The following is a 25,407-nucleotide window of genomic DNA, read 5'->3' as shown; positions in this document are numbered from 1 at the left end:
CCCGCCCTGGTGCTTGCAGAGTAGGGGAAGCTGCTGCTGCGCAATGTGCTTCTCCTAGCCTACAGCATCTTCAGCCTCCTTGCCTGCCTCATTGTCTCCAGTGCCAGTGGGCTATGCCTGTGTAGGGTAAGGCAGGGGCACCTCCTCTGTTTAAAACTTATACCTGTATTCAATTGCTTGTTTAAAATGTATATAATGCCTTTCGTCTGGCAAAAAAAAAATTTCCCTGGAAGCTAACCCCCCCCCCCCCATTTACATTAATTCTTATGGGGAAATTGGATTCGCTTAACATCGTTCCACTTAGTCGCATTTTTTCAGGAACATAACTACAAAGTTAAGTGAGGAGTTGCTGTACTTGCTTACAAAATCAGACATAAAAATACATAAGTGTCACAGCACACTAATACTGAAAAATTGCTGACTTTCTCATTTTTACCATATCATTATATAATAAATCAATTGGGATATAAATATTGTACTTACATTTCAGTGTGTAGTATATAGGGCAGTATAAACAAGTCGTATAAAATTTTAGTTTGTATTGACTTCACTGGTGCTTTTTATGTAGCCTGTTGTAAAACTAGGCAAATGTCTAGGTGAGTTGATGTACCCCCGGAAGACCTCTGCTTACCCCCGGGGGGGATACATATCCCTGGTTGAGAACCATTGACCTAGATATTGCAGTGAAAGTAAAACATTGAAACTGTTTCTTTACTAAACTATGGATTTCTGCTCTTTCCCTCCACTAGAGAAATGCAATTGAACGATTCTGTGGGGAGGTGAAACGCTTATGCCATGCAGAGAGGAGGAAGGATTTTGTGTCGGAAGCATATCTGATCACTTTGGGCAAGTTCATCAACATGTTTGCAGTATTAGATGAGCTGAAAAATATGAAGTGTAGTGTGAAGAATGACCACTCTGCCTACAAGCGGTGAGACATTGTTATAAGAAAGTATTTGTCAAGCTTACTGTTATTGAAATACAGGAACCCGCACAAGATGGCAGTAGTAGCTCTTTTTACACCACCTATATTATTTAAACGTAATCCCATCTACATTAAAAAAAAATACCATGAAACTAAAGTGAACTGACAGAAAAAACTGTCTGAGCAAATCTGTTTTTCTTCTGCTCTTCTACAGTAACAAAATAGATTTCCAGGTGTAGAGTCCTTCAGCCTGTCTTTCATTATGTTTTAAATTTAATGAGAATACATTGCTTGATAAATCTTTTAATTTAGAAATTCTTTCTTTCCAGTTACAGAATTCCCACTTTTAGCAAACACAGTTGATCTTTTGTCAATGGCCATTGATCTAATTGTCCTTAAGACCCTCTGGCTTTGCTCTGACAGGTTCCTGTGATTTACAGATGAAATGAGAGGGGGAGAAGGCTAGAATATCAGGAATAAAACCCCATTCTCAGCCTGACATTGCAGCATGTAGCATTGATAAAGTCTTATGCTATGGCAGATGCAGGAAGCAAAGAGAGTGTTTGCCTCCACAACAGCATCTGCAAAGTCTTGTACAGAACAATACCAATAGGTCAAGATCTATCCCTCACTCAACTACCTTAAGAAGAGGTCTGCGCTTTACCCATGTTTAACTGTAAAGCCTCCATTCCGGGCTGAGGTTTTCTTCCTATGAGGAATTCTTTTTTGTTCTGTGGCTAAAAACCCTTGGATTTGGATTGACCTTCTCTTCCAGAGCAATGTCCTGAGGGGACAGACACTATTCTCTAAAGGTTCGATGTGCAACTGGTATAAGTTGGCATTGAATTCCGTGGAGCTGTGTCAACCCGCACCAGTTGGTAATCTCGTCCTAACTCTCCTTGAGTATAAGCCAGTGTCACTCACTGGTAGGTGAGATGCTGAGGGTGCTTTGATTCGTAAACTGTGAATTGTATCTATGTCCATCCTAGCTAATTAAGACTCATGGGAGCCAGTGAGCCTACTGTTAGTGGGGATTGTCACCACCTTTGTAAGAGGCGGGTGCCGGTGTTCTCAAGTAGGGTCTGATGAGGCCTCTTAAGAAACCAACTTTTGACCTGGACAGTTTTACAAAATTTAAACCTGTGTTTTGAATCTCACATTCTCAGAAGGGTGTAACAAAACAGTCTAGTAGTGTCTGGTGTGCTCTCTTTTGCTTGATCACAGGTAATTACAGTCGGATCAACATCACCAATGCAGTTACTGTGATCTCGTCTGAGCAGTGAATAAAGCATCTGTGTTGATTCTATAAGAGCTGTCATCTACCTTTGACCAAGAGGTAGCATTGACATATATGTAGTTTCAATCACGAGTGACTGGACTTGCTCATGAGTGGCTCTGCTATAGGGAAATGTTGATTTTTTCCTTTAACTGGGTTCTTTTTCTGTTTCCGAAGAGCTGCTCAATTTCTGCGTAAAATGGCTGATCCTCAGTCCATCCAGGAATCCCAGAACCTCTCCATGTTCCTTGCTAATCACAACAAGATTACACAAGTAAGTTTTCATAATCTTACACTAAATAGAAAATATTTTATAAGCTATTAAAAACGCACTCAGTTCTGTAGAGAGACAAGGCGGTGAGATAATATCTTTCATTGGACCACTGCTGTTGGTGAAAGAGACAAGCTTTTGAGCTTACATGACGCTCTTCTTCAGGTCTGGGAAACTTTCTCAGAGTGTTACAGCTCAATACTTGATGGGACAGATTGTTTAGTATAAGTAGTTAACATGTATTTCAAGGGACCATTCAAGGTGAAGTGGCCTGTAAACACCCCCCCAGTCAGAGGGAGGAAAGGAAGTGGGAGGAAATACAGCCATGGGAGGGGGAGTTGTTAGTGGGTTATAGATTATTGTAATAAGCCATAAATCCAGTGTGTCTATCCAGTCCACGATTTTTAATGTTGAGCAAAGTTAAGAAAAGGTCCAAGGCATGTCTTTTGAAAGTGTTGTGCAGGTTTCCTTTGAGGATGAGAACTGATATGTTGGAGATAGAGTGATGGCTTTGTGAAAAGTGTTCACCTTCACCCACAGGAAATGTGTGTTTATCTTTTTCCTGTTTGAGTTCATTTGATAACATAGTGATTGTTTGGTTTCACACACACATGAAGTGGGTTGTAGCTCACGAAAGCTTATGCTCAAATAAATTGGTTAGTCTCTAAGGTACCACAAGTCCTCCTTTTTTAGTTGCTATTGGGGCATTTAATGCAGTTCTGTAGTAACTGCTGACATCTTATGTGTATAATTAGTAGACTTAATGTTTTTATTTTGTTTATTTTATTTTGTCTTCTAGTCTTTACAGCAACAGCTTGAGGTGATTTCTGGCTATGAAGAACTGCTGGCTGATATTGTGAATTTGTGCGTGGACTACTATGAAAATAAAATGTATTTAACACCCAGTGAGAAACACATGCTCTTAAAAGTAAGGATTTTTTTTTTTTAAAGTGTTGCAAGGTTTAACTGTAATGGAGAAGGGCACAAATGCTTGTGAATTTCACTTCAACCAGTCCTCTGTTTGCCAGAAGCAGACAGCCAAATAACTCATGATGATTAATGTCTTTATATAAAGTTTTGCCACTTCCTTTTTCCCGTATCGCCTCCTTTTCTTCTACATGTATTACACACTGCAAATCCTTGATTTTAGGAAGTGTCTAATTAGTTCTATTTTGTGCATATTGGAGATGATCTAATTGAACTGAAGCATGGGGTGGGAAAATGTTTCTATAGAGTTTTAGTGAAGGCAGAATTGAAGTAATCCATTTTATTTTTCGATATTTAGCATGTTTGGGCAAAAATGGGTGTTCGAAGGTGGTTCTGCATATTGAAACTTCAATTGCCGGTTGTATTCCTTCCAGGGACCAGATAGCTCAAGTTATGATTAAACTGAGCAGTTGGTAGATAAATTTAGTAGTTTGGAACTTGCATATGTAATATTGTGGTGGATGAGGGGAAATGTAAAATGTACTTCATTTAAGTATGGTATTTTCAGGTGAATGTCTCAATAGATGAAATTATATAGATTAAAAATATGGAATAGCTCTTAAAATGCTTTCAAGTAGGACAAGCTCTTCTGAGGGGTTTGGGGTATTTAATCTCCAAAGAACTAGGTACAGTATTTGTCATGTAGATGAGATATGCTGGCACCTGAAAGAACCACAGAATGTACTGGATACATTCTACCTGTAAGGATCTCTGAAGTGCCCATCAGTGCTCAGTGCTGCTGAGCCGTTAAACATGCACATGTATTATGGACTGTAGTTCTGGATTTCTAGTACTAAGTAAGTCCTATTGCCTGTGTAGAATTATAACTGTTTGCTATTAATTCCAGAATTTAATCACTTTTTTTTTGTGATTTTTTGGCTGTGCCGTAGTTCTCTTTTGTATAATCTAAAAACAGAGGGCTATAAAAAGCAGGAGCTTGACAATGGTTGACGTAAATGTCTGTTACATAACCAACTCTGCATCCATCATTTTAATAAGAAATAGGAATTTAAATGAAATATCTAAAAAGAGCCACATTCTAAATGAAATGGGATAACATTTTTGTATGTCTAATCTTTATGCAACTAAGGCTTGTTTATCAGGCTAATATTAATTGCTACACACTGACATGACGACTGTAAATTTAAAGTATTACAGAAAAATTAATTACGTACTTGTGAGTCTCATATTTTGTCACTGGGAGTTTTGAAAAGTGCCTGGTGTGCTTTAGATGTGTGTGGTTGTGGGTGTGTTAACCAGTTGTGTATTCTTATGATAAAAGAACATAGTCTTATTTTCAGCTGAATCACTATTTGTGAGCTTGTCTTACAGAAAAGTTATATGGTTTGTTCTTTTTCCAGGTAATGGGCTTTGGATTGTACCTGATGGATGGAAGTGTCAGTAATATCTATAAATTGGATGCAAAAAAAAGAATAAACTTGACCAAGATAGACAAGTTCTTTAAGGTTGGTTAAGAGAGTAATGTTCTAATTAGAATTCATAAAATATTATATTTTAATGGTGATTTTTCTCCCATTTAAAATACATAGTAGTATACTGCAACCAAATAACGTGATACTTTTTCATGAGTGGATACTCTTAATTGTTCAGATCTGTACATTGTTTTTGTCATCCTACTAAACTGTCTTTAACAAAATAACACTGTTAACTAAGCCAGATAATTTTGGGTTTTTTTCCTTGAGTACAGCAGCTGCAAGTGGTCCCGCTGTTTGGTGATATGCAGATTGAACTGGCAAGATACATTAAGACTAGTGCCCACTACGAGGAAAACAAATCCAGGTAGGAATGCAGCACAATATTGGGGAGAGGGGAAGATCCTGTGGTGCAAATTGTCATTGTCCTGGTAAAATCAGTGGGCCTGTGGCAGTTTACCCCATCTGAGGAACTGTCCCTGGATCACTGCCTTGGGCTATGTTGTGAGTATGCTAATGATAATATGGGCAATACATTTGGTGAGGAGCATTCTGAGATGCTAAAAACATAAGGCTAGTGTTTTTTCATTGCTGTTGTTTAATTTGGCATGTTTGATAATAGTAGCATGCCCTTTGTCCTTTTCTGAGGTTATACCGTTATGAAATTTTGTATTCAGGAACACACAGTAACTGGCAGGCATTATAGTTAAACATGAGCAAAGCGAAGACCTTTTCATAACGTAGTTGAGTGAGGGATAGATCTTGACTTATCGGTATTGTTCTGCATTGCATTGCTTTCCTCTCTGAGACTGGGTTTATTCCTGATCCTGTGCTTCCTAAAGGAAGAAGGGTTTTGTATCTCTCAACAGCAACCCTTTCATCTGATTAAAAAGAAGCATTATTTGGGCTCTTTAATACTTCTAGGCCAGAGAGAGGGAAGTCATGTATGTGATATCAATTTGTGATGTCTGTGAGGTCAGGATTTGTTTTTTCTCATGTTCTGAAATAGATGGACATGCACCTCTTCCAGCAGCAGTCCCCAGTACAACATATGTGAGCAGATGATCCAGATCAGAGAAGACCATATGCGCTTCATTTCAGAATTGGCTCGTTACAGCAACAGTGAGGTGGGTTAATGCTGTTTGTGCCGATTGCACTTGAGTAATGAACATTGCTACAATTAGATGCATGAGATGTAAATAAACCTCAGACTATGTTAAAATGACCTTACTTAAACACTTAGATCTCTTGATGATGTTTTTGCACAAGCTTTTGAGAGTGAACTAAGTTTGTATTAGCCTTAATTCTGTATTCGCAGACTTCATCACACTTCTTGCATGCCAGTACATTCCAGAAGAGGTGGGGCATTTTCTTTGGAATTGCATGTCAAACTCATAGCCTAAGAACATACAAATAGCTTTATGAATAAAAATAGAGATTAGGAGAGCATGCATCAAAAAAGGCACATCTTTCCTCATACCTTATACCATGTCTTCTTGACTTACTCCGCGGTAATGTTTTGGTGATAAAGGATACAAGTACTTTATTTCTAGAATTTGTGAATTTTTAACTAAGTAAATATATGGGCTGAAAAGGCAGTAATTGGTGTATTGAATGCAAGGTGTAGTGCATATTAACCAGCACCAATCTTTAATTTCAAAGAAAAAATGTTTTTTTAGTGCCACACACAGTGCATTTAAATACTTGTGGTTACTTTATTTTGTTCTAGGTAGTGACTGGGTCTGGCCGTCAGGAAGCTCAGAAAACAGATGCGGAGTATCGAAAACTCTTTGATCTCTCTCTCCAGGGACTACAGCTCCTATCTCAGTGGAGTGCACATGTTATGGAAGTGGTATGTTACCTGGGGAGCAAAACCAGACAAGGAGGAAGTTTAGGGAGAAGAGGCAACTAGATCAGGGGTGGGCAAACTTTTTGGCCTGAGGGCCACATCGGGATTCCGAAACTGTATGGAGGGCTGGGTAGGGAAGCCTGTGCCTCCCCAAACAGCCTGGCCCCCGCCCCCTCTCTGCCCCCTCCCACTTCCCACTCCCTGACTGCCCCCCGATAGCCCCCCGACCCATCCAACTCCCCCTGCTACTTGTCCCCTGACAGCCCCCTCCCGGGTCCCCCCGCCCCTAACTGCCCCACCCGGGACCCCACCCTCTATTCAACCCCCCCTGCTCCCTGTCCCCTGACAGCCCTCCAGGACCCCCCACCCCCCTTACCATGCTGCTCAGAGCACCAGGACTGGCAGCCACGCTGCCTGGCTGGAGCCAGCCACACCACCGCACAGTCTAGAGCACCAGGGCAGGCCAGCAACTCTTACAGCCGTGCTACCCAGCAGGAGCTTGCAGCCCCGCCGCCCAGAGCGCTGGTAGCACATCGAGCTGAGGCTGCAGGGGAGTGGGGGACAGCAGGGGAGGGCCCGGGAGCTAGCCTCCCCGGCCAAGAGCTCAAGGGCTGGGCAGGACGGTCCCTCAGGCCGTAGTTTGCCCACCTCTGAACTAGATAGTGAGGCCGGGTGGTTTTTGCTTTGATGAAAAATATTTACGTGCTCTATCTCCATTTGTTTAGTGGCACTTCTATTTTCACCCAGGGAGGAAGACAAAATGTTTTTTTCTTGGGATAGTGGCATTACAGCTGTATTAATCAGCTGACCAAGATGCAATATCTCTCGCATCCTCTTGCAGTAGGCTGAATTTAGTAATTTTAAGATTTAGAGATTCTTTTTAAGCCAGAGCCAGCTATTTTTATTTCTCTTTTGAACATATGTTTTGTGGTTTTAAAGCTTCCTTTATTTTGCTACAATACAACTTTAAATGATCTTTCACAGACTGTATCCCAACACACTTCCCAAAGTGAAAAAGACAGCAGATGATATGTGGTATAAATAACAGAAAGCAGTTGTATTTTGACATTTTATGGTGAATAAATTAAAACATTTAGGGCCTCATCCAAAGGTGATGAAAGTAAATGGAAAGATTCCCATTGGCTTCATTAGAATCAATCATAGAATCATAGAATATCAGGGTTGGAAGGGACCTCAGGAGGTCATCTAGTCCAGCCCCCTGCTCAAAGCAGGACCAATCCCCAACTAAATCATCCCAGCCAGGGCTTTGTCAAGCCTGACCTTGAAAACTTCTAAGGAAGGAGATTCCACCACCTTCCTAGGTAACGCATTCCAGTGCTTCACCACCTTCCTAGTGAAAAAGTTTTTCCTAATATCCAACCTAAACCTCCCCCACTGCAACTTGAGACCATTACTCCTCATTCTGTCATCTGCTACCACGGAGAACAGTCTAGATCCATCCTCTTTGGAACCCCCTTTCAGGTAGTTGAAAGCAGCTATCAAATCCCCCCTCATTCTTCTCTTCCGCAGACTAAACAATCACAGCTCCCTCAGCCTCTCTTCATAAGTCATGTGTTCCAGTTCCCTAATCATTTTTGTTGCCCTCTGCTGGATGTTTTCCAATTTTTCCACATCCTTCTTGTAGTGTGGGGCCCAAAACTGGACAGAGTACTCCAGATGAGGCCTCACCAACGTCGAATAGAGGGGAACGATCATGTCCCTTGATCTGCTGGCAGTGCCCCTATTTATACATCCCAAAATGCCATTGGCCTTCTTGGCAACAAGGGCACAGTGTTGACTCATATCTAGCTTTTCGTCCACTGTAACCCCTAGGTCCTTTTCTGCAGAACTGCTGCCTAGGCATTCGGTCCCTAGTCTGTAGCAGTGCATGGGATTCTTCCATCCTAAATGCAGGACTCTGCACTTGTCCTTGTTGAACCTCATCAGATTTCTTTTGGCCCAATCCTCTAATTTGTCTAGGTCCCTCTGTATCCTATCCCTGCCCTCCAGCGTATCTACCACTCCTCCCTGTTTAGTGTCATCTGCAAACTTGCTGAGGGTGCAATCCATGCCATCCTCCAGATCGTTAATGAAGATATTGCACAAAACCAGGCCCAGGACTGACCCTTGGGGCACTCCACTTGATACCGGCTGCCAACTAGACATGGAGCCATTGATCACTACCCGTTGAGCCCAACAATCTAGCCAGCTTTCTATCCACCTTATAGTCCATTCATCCAATCCGTACTTTTTTAACTTGCTGGCAAGAATACTGTGGGAGACAGTGTCAAAAGCTTTGCTAAAGTCAAGGAATAACACATCCACTGATTTCCCCTCATCCACAGAGCCAGATATCTCGTCATAGAAGGCAATTAGATTAGTCAGGCAGGACTTGCTCCTTGGTGAATCCATGCTGACTGTTCCTGATCACTTTCCTCTCCTCTAAGTGCTTCAGAATTGATTCCTTGAGGACCTGCTCCATGATTTTTCCAGGGACTGAGGTGAGGCTGACTGGCCTGTAGTTCCCCAGATCCTCCTCCTTCCCTTTTTTAAAGATGGGCACTACATTAGCCTTTTTCCAGTCGTCCGGGACTTCCCCGGATCGCCATGAGTTTTCAAAGATAATGGCCAATGACTCTGCAATCGCATCCGCCAACTCCTTTAGCACTCTCGGATGCAGCGCATCCGGCCCCATGGACTTTTGCTTGTCCAGCTTTTCTAAATAGTCCCGAACAACTTCTTTCTCCATGCTTCTCCTTCAGATCCGGCCTTTAGTCATAAGGCCTGTGAACACAGAGAAAAAGGAGGAAAAACAGAGAGCAAGAGAGGGAAATATGAGAGGGGAGGTATAGGAAAGCTGTAATGATCTATTTTTATTTAAACAACTAATCTTGCTGAGAGTAGATGCCAGTTGGGAAAGTGATAAAAAATCTGCAATGTTGACTTTAATGTAGACAAGATATTTGTAATGGCAACAACTGAAAGAGAGGATGCTACAAGTATTCTTCTTCTTTTTTTTTTTTTAATGTCCCTGGCACTCTCAGGTTAACACTGCACATCCTATCTGTACCATGGCCTAACCAAGACAACTTAGATTAGAGCAACCCCTTTTTCTCTGGCCTCCAAAACCCCTCTTGCTTCCCTGGTTTCTGTCTTTACAGACTGCTGCTTCCAAATCATCTCTCTCTCCTGCACGCCAGCTATGTGATCTCTCTGCTACAGGACTCTTTCCTGGCTCTGCATTGTCTGCTGGATCAAATTCACGCTTTCTATGCGGGTTCTATGCAGCTCTGCTCCTGCCCATGTCTTGTCTCTGGTTGCTCACCGCTCTTCTGTCTGGTTATGTCCTATGCTCGGCTTTTCTGATTTCTCAGCCCCTTATTTCTTACTCATGCAAGCACTTCAATATCTTCTCCCATAGTCCTGTCAGTCCCTTCTCTCAGGCCACCCCCCCCCCAATGCCGAGAATTTCTTTCTGAGCCTGTGTACAATCTGTCCTGCCGCTCCCTTTTCAAATCCCTCCTCAGAACCTTTACCCACATTCTCAACCCTCAAGCTTTATTATGTAAATAGAATACAAATAAGTAAAAAAGTCCCTATTTTAAAAGTCCCCATATTGTGCCATCTTAACAACACAAACTAGTTTTTATGTGTTCCATCCCCTTGCCTACTATTTTCTCCTGAGATCCTCTTTGTTGTACTCAACTTAAATTGCAAGACAAGAATTGTTTTTCTTTACTTGCTGTGAAATATATAATGTGACTCTCTGACACTTAATATGGGGCTGGAATGAGCCCACGGCGCTGGAAGTGATTCAAAACAAATTTCTTTGAAAGATTTTTTTGTCTCCCAAATAATACCCCAGCTGTTCTGAGACAGGTATAAACTCTATTCTGTCCAAAGTGCAATATAGCAATATTAATATTAATCTTTGTATTCACAGTATGCCCCCACAGTGGTTGCCAAAGTTAAGTGTAGAGGAACAGCTCACTAGGTCTTTCTCATGTCCACTTCCTCAGTTAGAGTATATTCAAAACTCTCTGCATTCTCTAGGTTTCTCAGAATCAGAAATTTATTAGATTTAAGTTTAAAAATGTGAAACCCACAATCAAGTCGAGAATAGAGAATATTAATAAGCAAATGGATATAAATAAACAATAAAGAAACAATAAGCATTTGTTTCTCTTTCAAATATCACCTTGATTACCCCCTTGTTAAAAAGACTCATGGGTTTGCCAGATATTTAGATGGTTTATGTAAATAGCATGCTAAGGAGGGCCTTTACAGCTTTCCATTTTAAATCCAAGCAAATGGCTTAGAAGGCTGATAAACTGGCACTGAGAAATGTAACCACTGTTGTCTCTGCAGCTTAGGGCAGCTGGAAGACCTACCCCATGATCTGTTACACTGTAATCTGTATTGTCACTTGAGGTCAAAATGGCTTTCTGTGTTTTTGTCCTGGAAGTCTTTTTCTATGACCTCTCAGGAAATAGAATGTTTGTTAGGAACTGACAACCTTCCTGTGATCCAAGTGTTTGTTCTCTTTGCATGGGCAGCCAATCAAATAAGGAAAAGGCAAATGGCATGGTGATTATGTATGGTTTGATAGTATCTGGCTTTTAAAAAAAATCTTTATAAGTATTTTAACATTAAACGAAACCTAAAATTATAAAATGTTTTATTATAATACTTTTTGGTTTTTGTGCATTGGCCTAAGGCTAAGTCACTATTAATAAACTTTGCTTTGGCACTTGGTATTTTAACCAATAATAATGTCTTATACAGCACTATAAATCTGTCTACCACTCAAGTTGTGGTAGGTGTCACATCTCAGTTCTTGTTGCTAAAATTAAAGTTGTGGAAAACTGGATTAGTAAGTAACTAGAATTTTCCAGTTAATGTAATAATTGATATGATCAGTTCCTGCCAAAAATCAGTTTTGGAACATCTTGCACTATGTTACCATGATATTTTGATCTTGGTACCTGAACAGGACGCTTGAAATATTGCATTTCAGAGTCGCAGACAAAATCAATCTCTCTCTCTCTTTTTCTTTTTTTTTTGGCCTAACAGATTTCAGCAAGTCTATTTGGCTTCCAACTGTCTTTAAAATCTAAACAGTCAGTCATTTCAAAAGCGTCTCTTTACACTTGTTTTTGCATTTGAGGCGTCTTTCTCAGTTCTTTGTAGGTGAAAGGAAGACAGGCTTTTACTTACGTTAATCTTCATTAAAACGCTAGACTGAACCACATCACAAGCTGAGAATTTCTTGTATTCTTTGAATTAATGTAGTGTAGAGATATGTGTCTGATAGATCTTTTAGAAAGTAGTGAATATGGCAAGTGATTTCTGTCAGGAGTTTTAGAACTTACAGTACTGTTCTAAAACCATGCAGTATCGTATCATCACTATTACTAAGAATGATGGAATGTCTTATTAGAATAAAACCTGCATTACAGGTCGGGTGTCCTGTGGTCTTTGTGTTATTTCTCAATCTTTTTTTTTTCTTCCATATATCTTTCTTCACCTACCTGTGTGAATTACAGTATTCATGGAAACTAGTGCATCCAACTGACAAATACTCCAATAAAGATTGCCCTGACAATGCAGAAGAATATGAAAGAGCAACACGATACAATTATACCAGTGAAGAGAAGTTTGCTTTGGTTGAGGTAAAAGAAACTTTTCCCCTTTATAAGGCTTTTTCATTCTTCCCCCTTCCATTTATTTATATATATATATTAAAAAATGTATATATTCTCCCTGCAGGTTATTGCCATGATCAAAGGTCTTCAGGTGCTGATGGGGAGGATGGAAAGTGTCTTTAACCATGCCATACGTCATACCATTTATGCTGCTCTTCAGGACTTCTCCCAGGTTACACTGAGAGAACCATTAAGGCAGGCCATAAAAAAGAAGAAAAATGTAATTCAGAGGTAGTATTCATATTTTCACACAATGTCCTATATTCCTTTTCCCATATTTTACTAGTTAAATATTGTCTAATGCTAACATTCATATTTCAAAGGCAACCCACCATCATTGCTCATAGTTTGAATGTCAAAAATTAGCTTTGCTGACTACGTATTAGTCTAAAACAACCTGCTTACTTTAAGATAAGAGAACTAGAATGGGTAACAACATGTAATCTTTAAACCTTTTAATACTTTTAATGGTATGTGTTGTCTTGCTTTTATTTTAAAGAGAAACTGAGGGAAACCTTCTGATGATTCCGGTACTAGTACTCCTTGTTTGCCTATATTGCTCGTCCTTCTTCTCTATCTCTTTATCCCGATCCCCACCACCATAAAAAAAGAAAAAAGCCTTCTGTTGTTGTTGAATTTCCCCTTCCACAACTCAGTTTTCCCTACTGTGGTCAGTGCCATCCCTAACCTTGTTTTTGTCTCTCTAGCTGTTGCCTTTCCTCATGACACCTTTCTGATTTCCTCATGACACCTTTTTGATTTACTCCTACCCATTGCTGGGTGCCTTGCAAAATTCTTGTAGGTAAAGACCCTTGACTGGTCATGCTACTGCTAAACTCCACGTTCACTAAAATACCGTCTCAAATAAATGAATGAAATGTTCAGATTATTCCAGATCTTAAGGTTTGCAAGTAGATTCTCACACTGTTTTTCTCTGGTTACTTTCATATTCCTTATGTAAATCTGTTGTAGTCTAAGGTTTTCTTGGTGTGGAAACAGAAAAGTGTTTCTTGAGCCATTAAAGTAACATTTTTCAGAAATGTTTGAATGTGGGAGGTGGAGTTCACTTGATCACTCAGTACACTATGAGCAATGCTTAGATGGTTTTTGAGAAGTATTCATATTCCAATTCAATACTTAGAATTATAACAGAAGAGCATTATAATGTTGGATGTGTGAATTCCAGCCCTTCATGTACTTGTATTCATTACATCCCAAAATAATATCTTTCCAGTTTGATGCATACAATTTAAAAAGATTATTAGCATAGTATAGTCTTAACTACGTACTGGAGTGATTTTGAATTTTTAATATTTAGGGACTATACTATAAACATAGGTATTAATCACCGGTGATGAAAGTCCATGATACTTTTCTAGCAATCCATTGCTGAAGAAGACCAACAGATTGATCCAGTGTGAAACTTTTCTCTATCTAGATTATTTTGATAGTTTCCATCTACTCTACAGGGGAACCTATGTTAGCCAAAACCATTTTTAAACAAGCTTTTCCTAAAAGCTGCTAACTTGGTTACTCTGGCTAGCGTAGATCAGGTCTAATAATGTTGAGCAGTTTTGAATGCTATGTTGGGCTATCTATGGAGTAGGTGAGTGATTTGTGAAATGTAAAATAGATGAGGCCAAAGGGGCAGGCTGTCTTTGTCAAAGGGGCCACTTTTTACTTTATGCAACAGTTTCATATTATGTAATATAATAGTAACATTCAGTTAAATGCTGCTGTTCTTAAATGCCACACCTATGCAAACTTTTAAGAGATTATTTTATCAGAATCCTTCTTAGAATTTTAAAAATTATTATGCATTACCAAAATATTTTATAAGCAGAAGCTTTCTTCTTTATTATTGGTGTTCTTCAGGTCTGATACATTTGATGGTAAATTCTAATGTTATATTGAATTTGTGTCTGTGCTGGTGAATTATGATGGTGTACAACCCGTGGTCAATAATATACATGTATATCTTGCTAAAGGTATCCATCAATGATGGAAAAAACGAATGCTGTCAAAGTATGACTCAAAAATATAAGTTTGACTGATAAAATACAGCCCCGCTAGAAAGTTTGCTTCAACATGCTTGTGGCTCTGACATAAGCATTTATATTTGTTTGGGTGCTAACACATTTTGGATTGTGTTTAGTGTTCTTCAGGCCATCAGAAAGACCGTTTGTGATTGGGAAGCAGGACATGAACCATTTAATGACCCAGCACTCAGAGGAGAGAAAGACCCCAAAAGTGGTTTTGACATCAAAGTTCCTAGGCGAGCAGTGGGTCCCTCCAGTACCCAGGTATTTCCTGTTCTTCCTGTATGATAGTCATAGCATCACTGACTGACATAGAAATCTCTTCACTGGTGAGCCCTGTTAAAAGCTGGAGTGGATTTAGATTACTCCCAAGTTATACTTTAAAAATATATACATTTTTAAGTATAAATCCACTATGAATCTGGATTAGTGAAAATTCTCTATCTGCGATGCTTTCACTTTCATTTTCTACCCTAATGTATTCTTTTCCCAAGCACTCCACTTCCATATTTTTGACCTTCTTCCAAGGGAATGCCCACATTTTAAAGCCGTGCCTTTTTAAGTGTTCCAACTTCTTCTGTTTTTGAAATGACTGGATCCTTTCCTGGCCGGCTCCTCCTTCCAGACTAAATTGTCCTTGTTTTTTAAACCCCTTAACTGCATAGGTCCTTGCTATATTTTAGACTTGCATTCTTGGACTTGGTCATGGTGGATATTTATGCTGACCCCACCTATCCTTCCACCACTGTGTCTTAGGTCCGTAATTGCTTGTGCCTTTGCAGAATTCCACCTTGAAATCCATCTAATCTCTCTCTCTCTCTCCTGTTAAACAGCATACTTTTTTCAAAGATGTTCTTTATAATAACCACTGTTACCCCATATTTAGAAGCTTGCCCCCTCTCTGTTTTCTAGGTGGGATCCCTCCTTATCTTTTTTGTTTGCCGTTTTGAGGGAAGTTTGTATAGTAGTGCATTTATGATTGATAAATTACTGCACAGTGCTCTGAGCACACTGAAACATGAAAATGAGTGGAATTTTGGTATATCAATGAAATACAGTGATTCCTAAAATCTTGGGATGGAGTTGGGGAAGAGCCTGTTTAGGCAGTGCTTTCATATTAGTCATGGGTGACTGAGTTGGGTTTAAAAAATTGTCTGGGAAAATGTTTAAATATATAATGAAATTTTTGTTTAAGTAAATGAAATTAGTACAATGCTTTATTCTAATAATAATTCTTTTTTTCTTTTTAAATCACCACCGATTTTTTTTTCTTGGTATGTTTAGGGGGCTTTGTTTCACTGGTTGTTGCAAGCTCATTAAAATACACTGTTCTGTCTGCTGTCTGTTCTTGGATATAAACACCTGTTTATCTTTGCTGAGTGGGGGAAACAAATTACAGCAATTCCTTGGATTGCAGTTCTGTCAATTGTATGTAATTTCAAAACAATAATTCACTGGATTTACTGCACTTAGAAATCTTTGTGAAAAAACCGAGAAGCAGCTAGTCTCTTAGGACCAGATTCAGCTCTCATTGAAGTCAGTGGGAGCCTTTCCATTGACTTAAATGAGCATTGTATTGGACCTTCACAGAATAATTAGGCCAAATGAAGAAATTTGCCTACTTTAGAAGTGGATGTTTCCCTCTGCATGCTTACTGTATTGTTTTTCATCCCTTAACACACTAACTCACACTTTTTCTGCTTCTGTTTTCCCTTCCTTATTTACCCACGTGTTGTATTAACTGTTTCTCTCCCCCCTGCCTCTCCTTGTCTGTTGGTTTTTAGCTCTACATGGTTCGCACTATGACAGAGTCCTTAAACTCTGCTGAGCTGTTGAAGCAGCTCAAGTCTCTTGGAATGGAAAAGCTATTGCATGTGATAAACAAGTTTCTGAGGCAGTCCTACATCTATCCGCCTCTTTTAAACTTTGGTGGTAAGATATTACTTATTATTTTTATTTGTGGCAAGTGAACTGTTCCACTGCAAATTGTCTATGGCTTTATATTAATGCAGGCTCTCTTTACATGGAAGGCTTTCTGGCTAGGCATTTGTATTGGCATTAACTTTTGGTGGGAGCAGTTATCTTTTTCCCAAAGGAGAAAGGCATGGCTCTTGCCGAAATTGTACTAGGTTTCAGTTTGAAGTGGAGCAGTCACTTTCTTGATAGTATTTCTCAGTGTTGCTCAACTAATGTACCATGTGTATTTTCCTTTTTTCCTTTCCACCGCAAATGTTTCCTTTAATGATACAGCTTTACATGGTGAGAACTATGTTAGAGTCTCTCATTGCTGACAAAAGTGGTTCCAAGAAAACCTTGAGAAGTAGCCTTGAGGGGCCCACCATATTGGACATAGAAAAATTTCATCGCGAGTCTTTCTTCTACACTCATTTGATAAATTTCAGTGGTAAGATACGTAGATGATCAGTGTCCAGCTTAGCATGTCCTAACACCTTTAACGTGCCCTGGAAAATGTTTCCGATTGCCTAAGCCAGTTAGATCTGGTTTGTTTATCTCAAACATTGGCCTGTCAGAACTTTTTGAGATATTACAAAAGAAAGATTCACCTAAATGCTCTTGGTTTTTTTCCCTTTTATACATTTGTTTTAATGGGCTTTATTTTTTTTTCTTGTTAACTTATATTTTTATATAATAAAGACACAAAACATCAAACCTGTTTTAAATAACAAAAATTTAACAATTTTATTTTTTTTAGAAGACACACCAAGTCCCTTGTAGTGGTAAATTTGGTATTGATTAACTACCCCTCTGTATTCTGTCAGTTGTAATCGGAAACATGCTATCCTAATGGATTCACCTACTGACATTGAATGTATTTAGTCTTTGTCATCACCATGTTGTGTTGTCTTTCATCTTTTCTTTTTTTTCTGGAACCCTTGGCTCTCAAAGGAGAGGTACCTGTTAGTTCCAGTACTAACGCTTTCCATAAACAGCACCGTGTTCATTAGAAAATGTTAAAATAAAAAGTTCATCCTTGTTTTGGTTCTCTAGCATTCTGAAAACATTGCCTGTTGTGTGTCTGTTACCTGGTGAGACTAAAGGAATCTCTCAGCATCTCAGAATTATCTTCCCTTATTCCAGACTCTCTCCCTCAAGAGTTCAGATAATTCCCTGCCCTTCTAATCTGCAAGGGTCATGTGGGCCCAGTCAATTCTACTGCTTAATCGGATGGATGGAATAAAAATGATGGCCACAAGATGCTCCAGCCTTCCTTCTCCCCAAGCTACTTCCTGAGCTGAGAGCATTGCTTTTACAGCACTTTGAGCCCCTGCTGGGGAATTAAACTTGGCTCTCCTCCAGGGTGGTATAATATACTTTTGCCACTAAACCAGTGGGCTGGCCCACTTTGGCAATATTTTCTGTAATAAAACACTTGAGGTTTTGTGTGTGTTCATAACTATTTTAAAAACCTCACAGGTTTTACATTTGAATTTGATTTACATGTAGCTCTAGTGACTCACCTGCTTTGTAGTTTCACATTTACCATCATAATCACATTTTTTTGTTGTTGTTAACATGTTTCTCATATGAGAAGAATAATGGCTTGTCATTTATTCTTAAAGAAACCCTGCAGCAGTGCTGTGACCTGTCCCAGTTGTGGTTCAGAGAATTCTTCTTAGAACTCACCATGGGTAGAAGAATCCAGTTCCCCATTGAGATGTCTATGCCTTGGATTTTGACTGACCATATTCTGGAGACGAAAGAGGCATCAATGATGGAGTAAGGTCTTTGTGTGCTCTTCTGTTGCATTATTTTAAATACCATTGTATTATAAAGTTAGTGCCTTTACTCATGTTAACAAGTTTTTTCTGGGAAAGTATTGCAAACGTAATTCTTTAAAGATACTGTTTCCTGGATTCCTACTCTTTCATCTCTGCGCTCTAGGGTGAGTTCCCCTGGCTCTCAGCGATTTTATTTTTTTGAGGCATGGGCAGACCAGCCTCATTCTGAGATGAACACCCAGTGCTTGTCTGCCCCCTCTAGAACATAAAGTTTCCAGGTGAAATCCTGATCCTATCAAAGTTAATAGCAACACTCGTATTGCCTTCAGAGCAGCCAGGATTTAACTCTCAGTTCCTTGATGAATGGGAAGCAAATAGCTCCCCATGCTAGAAATGTAACAGGCATCAAAGAATGAAAGGACAAGACCTTCAGAAAAAAATTTAATTGAAAATGTACCCTGGTGCCTTACCAGTTCTGAGGTGGATGTGTAGGAGTCAGTCAATACAGTGTGTTCAGAGAAATAGAACTGCAGGTGAATAATTGTTTGTTCTCAGTATCCTGAGTGTATGTACAAGGAAAAAGAAAATGAAGCTAAATTGTCTTATTTATTCTCATCTCTTTTTGAGACCAAGCTGATAGCAGTATTTTAATGTTTTTCTTTCTGTGGCTTCCTATTTGCTCCTATTCCCTTCGGGGGCCTATTGTGCAACGGCCAGAAAAGTTGATCTTGTGTGGTCTGAAAGATCTTCCACTCCACACATTTAAATTGTCATGCTTAGTAAAAACAATAGCTTGGGAAATGTTTTGGAGGTGTGGCATACTGAGTGTTATGTTCTGAGGCTTGTATGGTAGTGGTCTCTGCTGTCTCCTGCTGCTATCTGCTTGACTTAGCTCAGGAGGGCCATCGTTCTCTGGAGTCTGTCATGCAGGCCACATAAATGCCTGGATCAGGCCTCTGAACTGGATATTTGGTGCTGTTGCTCTGACTCTTCACTCCTTTCTGTAGAATTTAGCAGTCAGATTTTTTGTGGCAGGGCACATTGCAAGTAATAGACTTGCTTGCCTTCTGCATTTTTAATCTTTTCAGTCTAACCTACAAATGAGGTATAATTTTTTCAGTTATCAAGTATTTTTGTTAATATATTTACAGAGAAGCATTTCACAAACTATGAATATTTGTTCTTTGAGTACCTGTCAGTGTGGATCCCGCTGTAGGCGTGCATGGGCCCAAGATCAGAATTTTCTGAGTAGCTGTGCCCCTCAAGGCAGCATCTTCACTCTGTGCCTCCCCAAGCTCCCGTTCAAGGGCAAAAAGGAATAAAGAGGGGAGTGCCTTCAGTTCTCTCTTACTGTCCACAGAAGTGAGATGGAACCTGGGGAGTGTCCAATCTGCTACTCACTTCAAGCTCTATTTCTAACTTTTTTTTGTGGAAAAAAAATCCTTCTTCAGCTCTTACCTTGTTAATTTTTTATTTGGCCATCTCCCCCAAAAGAGAGGACACTCCCTCATAGTCCCCCGTACAGCATGGCAGGTACTTGGCACTAACCACCTTGGCAGGCGCCAAACCCTTATGGTTTAATTCCTATCTGTCCTACAAAGAACTCGTCCTGCTGGTCGACTGGCATCACCAGTGCCTTTTCTGTTTTGGGAAAAACCACAAATGAGTGGTGTGTAAATCCTTCTCACTGAGTGCTCACAAGTCGAGGGATGTGCAGCTAAAACTCCACCTGCTTGAGTAATCAGTGTGTATCACCTCAGACCTGGAGGAGACATCCAACTCCAAACAACCCAAAGGGGTCATCCCTCAGTAAAAACTCCCCTGAGTAGACTTGTGAGCTTACAGACCTGAAGAAGAGCTTTATAGGGCTCAAAAACTTGTCTCTCTCACCAACAGAAATTGGTCCAATCAAAGATATTACCTCACCCACCTTGTCTCTCTAATATCCTGGGGCCAACATGGCTACAACTACATTTAATACAATTTTGAATAAGGGATAGTTTGTGAGATGGCAGCTTTTAGCATGTTTTCATGAGACAGACAAAAACAAAACAAAACTAAAATTGCTAGAGTTGCAATAAAATTGCAAGAGTTGGCAGTACAGCTGTCCACCTCCCCCCTGCCCCTCCACCCCACAGGAAGTACCCAGGATTCATAGAATCATAGAATATCAGGGTTGGAAGGGACCCCAGAAGGTCATCTAGTCCAACCCCCTGCTCAAAGCAGGACCAATTCCCAGTTACATCATCCCAGCCAGGGCTTTGTCAAGCCTGACCTTAAAAACCTCTAAGGAAGGAGATTCTACCACCTCCCTAGGTAACGCATTCCAGTGTTTCACCACCCTCTTAGTGAAAAAGTTTTTCCTAATATCCAATCTAAACCTCCCCCACTGCAACTTGAGACCATTACTCCTCGTTCTGTCATCTGCTACCATTGAGAACAGTCTAGAGCCATCCTCTTTGGAACCCCCTTTCAGGTAGTTGAAAGCAGCTATCAAATCCCCCCTCATTCTTCTCTTCTGCAGGCTAAACAATCCCAGCTCCCTCAGCCTCTCCTCATAACTCATGTGTTCCAGTCCCCTAATCATTTTTGTTGCCCTTCGCTGGACTCTCTCCAATTTATCCACATCCTTCTTGAAGTGTGGGGCCCAAAACTGGACACAGTACTCCAGATGAGGCCTCACCAATGTCGAATAGAGGGGAACGATCACGTCCCTCGATCTGCTCGCTATGCCCCTACTTATACATCCCAAAATGCCATTGGCCTTCTTGGCAACAAGGGCACACTGCTGACTCATATCCAGCTTCTCGTCCACTGTCACCCCTAGGTCCTTTTCCGCAGAACTGCTGCCTAGCCATTCGGTCCCTAGTCTGTAGCTGTGCATTGGGTTCTTCCGTCCTAAGTGCAGGACCCTGCACTTATCCTTATTGAACCTCATCAGATTTCTTTTGGCCCAATCCTCCAATTTGTCTAGGTCCTTCTGTATCCTATCCCTCCCCTCCAGCGTATCTACCACTCCTCCCAGTTTAGTATCATCCGCAAATTTGCTGAGAGTGCAATCCACACCATCCTCCAGATCATTTATGAAGATATTGAACAAAACTGGCCCCAGGACCGACCCTTGGGGTACTCCACTTGATACCGGCTGCCAACTAGATATGGAGCCATTGATCACTACCCGTTGAGCCCGACAATCTAGCCAGCTTTCTACCCACCTTGTAGTGCATTCATCCAGCCCATACTTCCTTAACTTGCTGACAAGAATACTGTGGGAGACCGTGTCAAAAGCTTTGCTAAAGTCAAGAAACAATACATCCACTGCTTTCCCTTCATCCACAGAACCAGTAATCTCATCATAAAAGGCGATTAGATTCATGGTGGGATCAAATCATTACCAGTATTAGGTCTGCCATTTTGACTCTTCATGGTACCAAGGGTCTTCACAGGACATGTTGTGAATGTCTGAGGAGATGTGGCATCTACACATAATTGGACAACTGGCTGATCAGAAGCAGGTGAGAGTAGAAGACGTTATCAGGGTGGGACAGTGCTCTATCTGTATTCACCTGGTTGGGTCTCCTAGTGATCGGTTAAAAAAAAAAAAGACATTTACCTCACTTCAGATGATAGAGTTCAAAGGAGTCCTGGTTGCCTACAGATCAGGAAAAGTGTACTTGCCTGAGCCTTCCAGTCTCTACAGAGACTCAAACTCCAGCTGACATCATAACCAGCACAGTATGAACATGCCTCACAGTGCTAGGTCACAAGTTGGCATGCATGTACATGACACCACTTGCCAGACTTCACCTATGCCCCCTTCAGCTCTGCCTCAGGACAGTTTTTTTTCCTCTGGGGAAACACTCAATAGACAAGGAGGTCATAGTACCTCATCATGTCACTGCTGAACTTGTTTGGTGGTTAGAATCCACAAATGTGAAAAGGGGTGTGTGTCTCCTTTTCAGTCCCCTCTATGAGAAAGACACTAATTACACGTGTGTCAGGGAGAGGTAGGAGAGTTCACTTGAATCATCTATAGATCCAAGAAACTTGGACCCTAAGTGACATGTGGCTACCTGTGAGGGTCCTAATGCTCAGAGCCATCAGACTAGCCTGTGTGGCTTTCCTGCTGGTCCTCCAAAACTTGATTATGTAGAGCTTCAGACAGCACGACAGCTATGCGCTACATAAACAAGCAAGTGGGTGTCCGCTCCTCGCCCTTTGGTCTTGAAGCCATCAACTTCTGCAGTTGGTACCATCAGAATGGGGTAACTCTGAGAGGCTCTTTGCATCCTGGGAGCCAGCAACAACTTAGCAGAGTTTCTGAGGCAGTCAGTGACCAGCCACAAATGCTCATTGCACAGATCCACCATGGAGGTGATATTCCATCAGCGAGGATTCTCCATGGTACACGTGTGCGCTGCCAAGAATAGTGCAGAACTTTTGTTCTAGAGGATGCCTGAGTCCAGGTTCACTGCTGGATACCTTCCTCCTACTGAAGAACTAAGAGTTGCTGTACAACTTCCTGCCTGTTCCTCAGATTTCCAGGGGGATTTCCAAGATCAAAAGAGACAAAGCCATGATCATCCTGGTGGCTATGTACTGGCCAAGGTAGCTCTGGCTGACAGATGTTCTGTAGATGTCTATTCAGCCTTTGATACAACTTCTAGACCATCTGGATAAGATCTTGCAGCATCACAGCCAGATACTCCACACAGACCTGAAGTCACTGAATGTGATGGTGCTGGTGTTGCCTGGCTGAATGCTACAGATAGGTATTGCTCCTTGCCAGTCCAGGAAATCCTGATACAAAGCAGGAAGAATTTACCAGAAAAACTTTTCAAAATGGAAGGGGTTCTCAATATGGGCAGCCTGGAAAGGCCTGGGCCAAGTACAGGCCTCTGTACTGAAGATGCTTGACTACCTACAACACCTTTGGCTCAGCTCTATTGGAGTCCACCTTGGAGCGATTTCAGCTTGTCAATTGTCTGTACAGTCATGCTTGGTATTCACTCACTCCATGGTATAAAAGATATTTAAAGGTCTATTACACAGTTATCAAGCAGTCAGAGAACCCCCTCCGGCCTGGGACCTCGATATAGTCCTCCTGAGACGCATGGAGCCTCTCATTGAGCCTCATTCAGAATGCTCCTTATACCACTTTACTCTGTAGATGGTCTTCCTAGTTGTTATTACTTTGAGTGAGCTGCAGGCACTATGGCTAACCCCCATCCCACAACATTTCAAAGGGAAAAGGTCTTGCTAAGAACTCACCTGAAACTCCTTCTCAGAATGACATCAGAATCTCATCTGAACCAATCGATCAACTTACCTGTCTTCTTCCCAAAGCTATATTTTTCACTGGGAGAAGAGAAGTTACACAGACTAGGCATATCTAGAGCTCCCCTTTTATTATATTGACAGGACCAACCCATGCAAATTGTCGCCCCATCTATTTCTGGCTGTAACAGGATATTCAAAGGCCAGGCTATCTCATCTTAAAGAATATTGAAACAGATAACACAAGGAGATATATTGTGTTACCAGCTGGTGGTGTACCTCTCCACCCAACACCAAGGCTCGCTTCATCAGAGCTTAGGTGGCTTCTACCTGCTTTAGAAATGTGCTGATATGAGAAACCTGTAAGGCACCAACATGAGTAACCCACTGACTTTTGTCAAACACTATGTCTTGGACTTGGCAGCTAGATGCCAAGTTTGTGACCAGTACTACAATCACTGTTTGACTTATGCAACTGAAACACCTTATTTCCACCATCTCGAGAGGATGCTTCCCGCCAGTCACCTACAGCGGGATTCACGCTGACACATACTTGGAGAAAGAACAGTTACTTCCTTTATAGTAACTGTGGTTCTTCAAGGTGTTATAGTTAGTGTAGATGTTTTGACCTGTGCTGTCTTTGAGAAGTCCCTGCCTACCATGGCTTTGATTTTCAAAGGGACTGAGGCAGCACCATGGCAACAGTGCCTTTTATGCCTTCGCATTGGAGCACAAGGAGGCCCAAGGTACATGCACCGCCCCAACTCTGCTATTCAAAAAAATATGATCTCATGCCATGGGCCATATGCGCACCTACAGGGGGATCCAAAGTGACCAAAACATCTCAAAGAATCAAAGTTGCTGTAGGGTGAGTAACTGTTCTTTTTTTCTTTTTCATTCAGGTATGTTCTCTATTCTTTGGATCTTTACAATGACAGCGCTCATTATGCGCTTACTAAATTTAAGAAGCAGTTCCTCTACGATGAAATTGAGGCAGAGGTAAAGTAAACTCATCTATTGGAGAAAACGGTTATGTATCCTAGTAGGGAGACTGAGTCTGTTAAAGGTGAAGGAACATTATGCAGCAATATGTAGATCTTCAAAGCAGATGGTGATATAGAATGAAAGTGGTGAGAATGCCAAAAGAAGAAACAAAGGGAGGAGGATGCAGTCTTCCTTGGTGATAAGCTTTGAATAAACACATACAGTACAGACCCATTTACACGTGAATCCGCTTAATGCACAGTAGCGCCATGCCTCTCAGTGCTACCTGTTTAACACATGAGACTCGTTAACACGCGGTACAGGAACTTGCTATGTAGCGCTACAGATTTGCTCACTAACTCACTGACATAGAAATCGACAGGAAGTGCGGAGTGGAAATGTGTTGTACATCTTTACCGATGTTGGTAAAGACGTATCATGCATGCTTAGTCATTGTTATGCTAGAGATATAGATATATAGTAATATATATACTACATTAGAAAATTTTAACCGTAGGCCTAATATAATGGTAGAGGGCAAGCGTCAGCATTCCTACACTGTAGAAGAAAAGCTAGCTGCAATAGATGGAGTAAATAGCGGTGAAACCCAGGCCAAAGTTTCAAAAGATATTGGGATTGCCGAATCTACTCTCCGAGGATGGCTAAAAAATGAATCTAAACTGAATGGCTTTGTACAAAATATCAATTCTGCCCCAGGGCTTAAGCGAAAACATGTGCGCTATTCAGCAAAACCCACAACAGACAAAGCCATGTGCACGTGGTTTGTTCAGGACAGGCTGAAAGGAATGCTGCTAAGTGGGCCAATTCTTCAAGCCCAAGCGACAAAATTTGGAAATGTAATGGGGGATGAATCATTCCAAGTCAGCAAGGGGCTTATAAGTCGTTTTAAAAAGTGTCACG

The 25,407-nt window shown here is 40.9% G+C and overlaps 1 protein-coding gene across 4 annotated transcripts in view; it reads left to right on the top strand.

Annotated features, from left to right (window-relative positions):
* The window catches only part of CYFIP1 (cytoplasmic FMR1 interacting protein 1), a 131,065-nt gene that overhangs the window by 36,706 nt on the left and 68,952 nt on the right, over positions 1 to 25,407 (top strand). For 2 of the 4 annotated variants that reach the window (XM_073353183.1, XM_073353199.1), the window contains exons 6-18: positions 750 to 931; positions 2,379 to 2,475; positions 3,272 to 3,400; positions 4,821 to 4,925; positions 5,168 to 5,259; positions 5,902 to 6,019; positions 6,622 to 6,744; positions 12,288 to 12,413; positions 12,511 to 12,677; positions 14,602 to 14,749; positions 16,736 to 16,889; positions 18,067 to 18,223; positions 24,405 to 24,501. In XM_073353183.1, the coding sequence (XP_073209284.1) occupies positions 750 to 931; positions 2,379 to 2,475; positions 3,272 to 3,400; positions 4,821 to 4,925; positions 5,168 to 5,259; positions 5,902 to 6,019; positions 6,622 to 6,744; positions 12,288 to 12,413; positions 12,511 to 12,677; positions 14,602 to 14,749; positions 16,736 to 16,889; positions 18,067 to 18,223; positions 24,405 to 24,501 (1,695 nt within the window). Of the gene's footprint in view, positions 1 to 749; positions 932 to 2,378; positions 2,476 to 3,271; positions 3,401 to 4,820; positions 4,926 to 5,167; positions 5,260 to 5,901; positions 6,020 to 6,621; positions 6,745 to 12,287; positions 12,414 to 12,510; positions 12,678 to 14,601; positions 14,750 to 16,269; positions 16,418 to 16,735; positions 16,890 to 18,066; positions 18,224 to 24,404; positions 24,502 to 25,407 lie in introns of those variants that run through there. The other 2 variants (XM_073353192.1, XM_073353210.1) reach the window with 2 other exon arrangements.

This window comes from Lepidochelys kempii, chromosome 1 (assembly GCF_965140265.1).
Source record: "Lepidochelys kempii isolate rLepKem1 chromosome 1, rLepKem1.hap2, whole genome shotgun sequence".
In the NCBI taxonomy this organism is placed as follows: domain Eukaryota; kingdom Metazoa; phylum Chordata; order Testudines; family Cheloniidae; genus Lepidochelys; species Lepidochelys kempii.
This window is presented reverse-complemented; position numbering and strand designations above follow the sequence as displayed.